General features: G+C 38.1%; 1 protein-coding gene across 1 annotated transcript; it reads left to right on the forward strand.

Annotated features, from left to right (window-relative positions):
* The first annotated feature begins 3,267 nt into the window (after positions 1-3,267).
* LOC143245887 (uncharacterized) lies at positions 3,268-7,172 on the forward strand. The gene is made up of 3 exons (XM_076492140.1): positions 3,268-3,364; positions 6,004-6,133; positions 6,808-7,172. The coding sequence occupies exons 1-3, from the start codon at positions 3,268-3,270 to the stop codon at positions 6,995-6,997; spliced, it is 417 nt and encodes a 138-aa protein (XP_076348255.1). The 3' UTR covers positions 6,998-7,172.
* The last annotated feature ends 229 nt before the right edge of the window (positions 7,173-7,401 follow it).

Here is a 7,401-nt window from a genome sequence, read left to right on the forward strand (position 1 = left end):
CGGCAAGTTTACACACTTGAAACACTAAAATACAGTATCTGGTTCTTTCCATGTTGGATAAAATAAAATAATCTGTCATATGATTTTTCACTGAGATAAAAACAAAATGTTGTTAGCACTAGTATTAGGCTTAGTGATTAAGGTGCTTCTCAACCAGAGAGCCACGAATAAAACTCCTCGTCATCGAACTTTATCACCTTTTCAGCTGTGGGGGTGTTATAATGTTACGGTTATTACCCATTATTCGTTGGTAAAAGGCTAGTCCTAAAGCTGCCCTCCTTCTAGTGTTGCACTACTACATTAGGCACAGCTGGCGCAGATAGCCATCGAGTAGCTTCAAGCGAAATTCGAAACAAACTAGAGCCAAACCACTGGTAGTTAAAAAACAAGCAAAAAAACTTGACGTGATGACGTCTAGTGAACTGAAAGAATTATGAAATAATAAAGAAAATAAAACTTAGCATAACCAACATAAACAGAAATATGTAATATATATTATAACAAAAATAATTTGGGTCATTAACGTAACTTCTCTGTGTAAGAAAGCAAAATATAACACAACTACTTTGTACGTAATAAAACAAATGAAAATAAATTAATATCTTACGAACGTGCTTCACTCTTACAACGAACGAATAATTACAGGTTCTGTTTGAGTTCACATCTCACTAATCTTAACCCATTCAGCAGAGCGTGAACGTCTTATAGGATCAAATTCATCATTAAGTGCTGTCTATTTCCTTTCAATGCAAAGCTACACAATGGAGAACTTGCGCTCAGTTGACCACGGAGAATGGAACCGCGGACCTTCAGTCGGTAAACTCACCGGAGTGAAAATTATGGACTACAAAGTGGCATTTACACTCTGTAATTATTTTTATGTATTTACTTATTTATTACAGTTTCTGCCATTATTTATTTAATATATCTCTAAATAGGCAAGAGAAAATTTGATTATAAAGTCATAATTTCAATCGGTGGACCCAGCAGATAGCCGATGTTCTAAGAAAACACACATACACAATAATTTTAAAATTTGAAGGCTACTAGATATATTTAAAATCAAATTTATTTCATAAATAACTGTAGCTCGCATTTCTTACAAAAAATAGCTTCAAAAGTCTCTGTCAGTTTTTTGTCTAAGACATATACGTAACTTAAGCTACCACTGTTTCTACCTGATTTTATATCTGTAAAATGTTAAACTCCGTGTTACAAAGATTCTGTTATGAGATAACTTATCAGCAAGCTCTGACGTTACTGAACAACGTCACGTCGTCTGCACTCTTTACCTAACATCTGATGTCTGCTTTCATAGCAGCCAGCGACACATGAAACATCTCAAGACACTTCCTATTTAAGTAAACAATATTTTGTTTTATCTCACAAACTCTATTAACGGCAAGAGCATCATTTTACACTCTTTTTAACTGAGGATACACATATATATATCTACTGTTCTGACGGGTTTTATCTTCGACAAGGTGGTAGCAGCATTTTTCATTATTTGGCAAAAAAAAACAACAACTCAAAATTCGGTTCACACAATGATAACGAAAACGATTTATTTTTTCGGCCCTAACCACATATTTTACTTTACAATGTAAGTCTGCGGACTTATAACGCTAGAAGTCGGATTTTAACACCGAAGGTGGGCACAACACAGATAGCCCATTGTTTACCTAGGTGCTTAACTACAAATTAACGTTCTTTGGAAGGCCCAATTCACAAGTAAAACTTTATTTGCGAAATTTACTCTCGTATCTACGACACACCGGGCTGACTACATCTGATAATCGATCGAAAATGTGGTAGCAAATTCTCTTATCAGTTTACTGGCTCAAAGACCGAAGTAACTCTCACTTAATAACTAACTAACTCTGAAATGGTTAGGCATTCTTTTATATATATATTTGACGAACTTATATAGACGCAATAATTTTTCCTTAGAAGTTTGTTTGTTTGTTTGAAGTAAAGCACAAATCTACACACTGGATTTTCTATACTCTTCCCACTACAGGTATCGAAACCCGATTTTAGCGTTGTAATCCGCAGATATACCGCTGTGCTACTCAGGTAGAGGGGCGTTACAAAAGGTTGGTGGAAGCAATAACATCTACTTGTTGGTCTAGCTTTGGCCCGGCATGTCCAAGTGGGTAGGCGTTCGACTCATATTCGTGAGTTCGAATTCGCGTCGCACCAAACATGCGTTGTAATGTGATGGTCAATCCCACTATTCGTTGATAAAAGAGTACCCCAAGAATTGGCGATGGGTGATGATGACTAGCTGCCTTCCCTCTTGTCTTACACTGCTGTTAGGGACGGCTAGCGCAGTTAGCCCATGTGTAGCTTTGCGTGAAATAAAACAACAAAACATGGTTTATTTTAATACGCCAGGGATGGTTACGTGGTTAGGGCGCTCGACGCCTGGTCTGAGGGTCCCTCGTTGAATTCCCGTCATACCCACATACTCGCTCTTTCAACCATGGGGTCGTTGTAATGTGACGATCAATCCTACTATTTGTTGGTAAAAGAGTAACCCAAGAGTAAGGGAAACCGGGGTTGAAGTAAGCATCTCTACAGTTATGAACATGTTACGCTCTTCTGGGTTCAAAGCATGCCGTCCTTGTAGAACTCCATATTTAAAGCCTATTCATTTAGAAGCATGATTGAGGTATGCAAGAAAGCATGTAGATAAACCCTTTACCTATTGGAAGAGTATTCTTTGGTTAGACGAGACTAAAATCGAACTTTTAGCTGCCTTCCTTCTTATCTTACGCTGCTAAATTCGTGACAGCTAGTGCAGATAGCCCTCATGTAGCTTTGCGTGAAATTCAAAAACAAATAAACAAACAACTGCTAACATTTGTTTTCGACAACAACTTACCAAGTCCGTTTTGTGTATCCCGTATTTCAATGATAAGTTCCATTCTTTCGAAAGACTTAGCGTTTCTTTTTAACTGGTGATAACGCTTTATTCCAGGTGGGAGAGGGAGGAATGTTATAATAATTCATGAGAACTATAGAATGTCCGAAAAGTCTATAAACATAGAATAATTTTGCATGTGTTCTACGCGCTTTTCACGTAATTTGAAACAAGTTTGGTTACGGTATTTTCAATCTCTCAGAATACAGCGAATTATGTTCGTGTCATTGGTTGGTCAAATGGTGCGACACTCATCACGAATTCGTTGTTTCAGATGTTCTGTGTTCTTGATATTCTCTTTGTACGCACGTGCTTTGATCAGTCTCGTGAAAAGAAAATCCATGGGAGTCAAGTCCAGAGATCTTGGGACCCATTTCCTGGGGTTCACATTCGTCAGTTCAATATCATCGGGAGGTATCATTCAACCAAACTCAGAAAGTAAGATAGACTGCAAAACCCATAGTTTCTTGTTTTGGACTCTCCGTATATAATAGAATACAACGTACAGAGAAGAGTAGCGTATAAAGGTCCACCTTCGAAAGCGCTCGGATTATAAGGTTTCTATTTCATTTCAAACCGTTGCTGTTCATATCGTATGAGTCTGATAAGCGGATTTACAACATGTATAACTACGTGCATATACTGGTAACAACAAAGTTCCTGATTTTACTGATGATGTACATTGCTGGCTTCATACAGGTTTGACATGCAAATATTTCATAATGTCATTGTCGTTTAATAATCAGATTCAGTGAACAATTAACTTAATTCAACTATGTACAAAGTTCTTTATTTCAAAATTCGCACAAACCACTCGAAGGGTATCTTCGTATAACTGTCTCTGATTACACACTGATGGAATACAGGAAAGGAAGCTAGTCAATCGCGACCACCGCCAACCCTTGGGCGATTCTAACGGAATATGAGGATTTGTTTGTTTTTCAATTTCGCGCAAAGCTACACGAGGGCTATCTGGGCTATACATTCCTAATTTAGAAATGTAAGACTAGAAGGAAGGCAGCTAGTCATCATTACCCACCGCCAGCTCTTGGGCTACTCTTTTACCAACGAATAGTGGGATTGACCGTTACATTATAACCCCCCCCCATGGCTGAAAGGGTGAGTATGTTTAGCGTAAGGGAAAATTCGAACCCGTGACCATCATATTACGGTTCGAGCGCCCCAAACCACCTGGTCATGCAAGCCCAGGAGGATTTGACTGCCACTCCTACAGAATGTTTTACGCGGCAATGAGTTGTAAAAGATGAGAATCCTTGAATTCACAGTTCAGAAACTCTAACAGTCGGCCACGCCTGACTCTCTGTCACTCCCCAGTAAAGAAGCCACAAAGCATACAGTCATGTGAAAAAGTTAGGACACCCTATGAAAGCCTGTGTATTTGTGTAACACTTTTGGATATATAGATATGTAATCTCAATTTTAACAATACTGAGAGATTATAGGAATATAACTGAACAATTAAAACTGATGAGAAGACTTTTCAAGATCCTCTGTAAATGTAATTCCACAAAAATGCATATTCTAACTGAGGAAAAAGTTAGGACACCCCCACATTTATTCCTACTTAAAATGGCTCAACTCACACACAGGTGTATCACACCAGGTGCACATGATTAGAAGAACGTTACTCAGCATTTTGAATGAGACTTGCCCTATTTAAACCTCCGACATTTAGTTTGGTGTACTCCTGACTGTTGAAGTGAGAGTGAGCACCATGGTGAGAGCGAAAGAACTGTCTGAGGCCTTCAGAAAGAAAATTGTAGCAGCTTATGAGTCTGGTAAGGGATTTAAAAAGATCCCAAAAGATTTTGAAATCAGCCTATTCACTGTCCGGAAAATAGTCAACAAGTGGAGGGCTTTCAAAACAACTGCCAACATGCCCAGGTCTGGTCGTCCAAGCAAGTTCACCCCGAGAGCAGACCACAAGATGCTAAAAGAGGTCTCCAAACACCCTAACATGTCATCACAGGACCTACAGCAGGCTCTGGCTACTGTTGATGTGAAAGTGCATGCCTCTACAATCAGAAATAGACTGCACAAGTTTAACTTGCATGGGAGGTGTGGAAGGAGGAAACCTTTGCTCTCTTAGAGAAACATCAAGACCAGACTGAAGTTTGCCAGAGAGAATGTAGACAAAGACCAGGACTTCTGGAATAATGTTCTTTGGACAGATGAGTCCAAAATTAAATTATTTGGACAGCAGAACAGAGGACATGTTTGACGTAAACCAAATACAGCATTCCAGGAAAAGAACCTCATACCAACTGTGAAGCATGGAGGTGGAAGTGTCATGGTTTGGGACTGCTTTGCTGCAGCAGGATCTGGACAGCTCACTATCATAGAATCCACCATGATTTCTACTGTGTATCAGAGGGTGCTTGAGGAACATGTGAGTCTATCTGTAAGAAAATTAAAGCTGAAGCGGAACTGGACCTTGCAACGACAACGACCCAAAATATACCAGTAAACCCACCAAGGACTGTCTGAAAACTAAGAAATGGAGAGTCCTGAAATGGCCAAGTCAAAGCACAGATCTTAATCTCACTGAGATGCTGTGGGGTGACTTGAAACGGGCTTTACATGCAAGAAACCCCTCAAACATCTCACAGCTGAAAGAATTCTGCATTGAGGAGTGGGGTAAACTTTCTTCAGACCGATGTCAAAGACTAGTAGATGGCTACAAGAAGCGTCTCACTGCAGTTATTTCAGCTAAACGGGGTAACACTAGCTATTAGGGGATAGGGTGTCCTAACTTTTTCCTCAGTTAGAATATGCATTTTTGAAGAATTACATTTACAGAAGATCTTAAAAAGTCTTTTCTTCAGTTTTAATTGTTTAGTTATATTTCTATAATCTCTCAGTATTGTTAAAATTGAGATTAAATATCTATATATCCAAAAATGTTACAAAAATACACAGGCTTTCATAAGGTGTTCTAACTTTTTCACATGACTGTATTAACGCGTTTCTCTCCTTCTTTAGGTGAATATTTGACAAATATACAGAAGTTTGTCTGATACTAGCAACTGAGTCAGTGCAAAAATGTATTGTTCTAGGACAGACTACCCACGAAGGTTGTGATGGGAGTGAATTTGCTACTTGTATGAACCAAAGCTTCTCAGTTAACAGTGAAAGCCCGGTTGGTGGACTAGCAGGATCTCTGAAGGATCTGGAACTTTCTTGTCGGTAACGGAAAATTGTCTTATGTGTTTTCGTTTTAGCAGTTTTAATAATAACTCCACGCATAAATTGAAAAACGAAATTACTACACCATTGGAATTCAATTCATTACATTTTGTCAGATCTGAACATCAGTATACTTTTTATTAAAACATAGGGAAGAAAAATACGAAAGTTATTGGATTAATTTCATTGAAAAAAGAAATAAAACATAAAATAATAGATACAGAAGTGCGCAGTAATTACCTATTGCCAAGGTATAAAGGTACGCAGTAATTTCCTGATACCAAGGTATTAAGATACGTAGTAATTACCTAATGTCACGGTATAATGGTACGTAGTAATTACTAAATGCCAAGGTGTAAAGGTATGTAGTAATTACCTAATGCCACGGTATAAAGGTAGTAGTAATTATATGACGTCAAGAGTTTTGTTTGTAGTTAAACACAAGGGCTATATGTGCTCTGCCCACCTCGGTTATCGAAACCCGGTTTCTAGCAGTGTTGAGTCCAAAGACATACTGCTGTAGGGCCGTAAGGAGTGTGTAGTGATTACTTAATTTCAAGACCTTTAAAGATTTTTGTGTGTTTCTTTAAGTACTGATGTTTGTTGTTGTAATTTTATATTGATCTGTGATTTATTGATTAGATAACTATAAACACTTATCTTATTTGTTACAGGAAGTTTTACAAAGGAATGGAATGCATGGAAAGATTTCATGAACAATGTCGAAATTCAGCTAAATTTATGGACTATATAGAGAAGCAGATTGAGGGAGCCAGAGCCGCCATGTTTCATCTTTGTCATAATGAAGCGACGATCCAAGAAGGTATTTCTACACGAGCCTCAAACATTTACTTTCTAGACTAAGAAGATAATGTCATGACTGTAATCTCGTGACACTATTCACAAGACTCTAATACACCGAAGATGTCCCTAAAGGACTAATGTAGTTGTTGAAAGATTGATATCACATCTAAGCTTTAGTTAAGGATTTTAGTTCCAAATTTATGGATCCTCATTGCTGAGAGAAGTTTAATTTCTCTCTAGCCTCAATTTCCTTGATAGACCAAGCGAGTCCTAGTGGTTTGCATTGTGAGCTAAGGATTGTAAGGACTTGGGTTTTACAGGAGTTTGTATACTATAATAAAACAATTTGAGTATGCGAATCAGCATGTCACACGACAAATACAGCCGATAAACTGTCGCAGTGGAACAGAATGTATCAGAACTACATTTTGTCATTCTTAGGTAGTGCAATACTATCAAAAGTT

Source organism: Tachypleus tridentatus, chromosome 3, assembly GCF_004210375.1.
Source record: "Tachypleus tridentatus isolate NWPU-2018 chromosome 3, ASM421037v1, whole genome shotgun sequence".
NCBI lineage: Eukaryota > Metazoa > Arthropoda > Merostomata > Xiphosura > Limulidae > Tachypleus > Tachypleus tridentatus.

What these genes read in the sequence shown, in the direction of transcription:
- LOC143245887 (XM_076492140.1), top strand. Translation starts at nt 3,268, where the DNA reads ATGGGAGTCAAGTCCAGAGATCTTGGGACCCATTTCCTGGGGTTCACA. An exon ending in CATTCAACCAAACTCAGAAA is followed by an intron (nt 3,365 to 6,003) that starts GTAAGATAGACT and finishes GTATTGTTCTAG; the next exon opens with GACAGACTACCCACGAAGGT. An exon ending in GATCTGGAACTTTCTTGTCG is followed by an intron (nt 6,134 to 6,807) that starts GTAACGGAAAAT and finishes TATTTGTTACAG; the next exon opens with GAAGTTTTACAAAGGAATGG.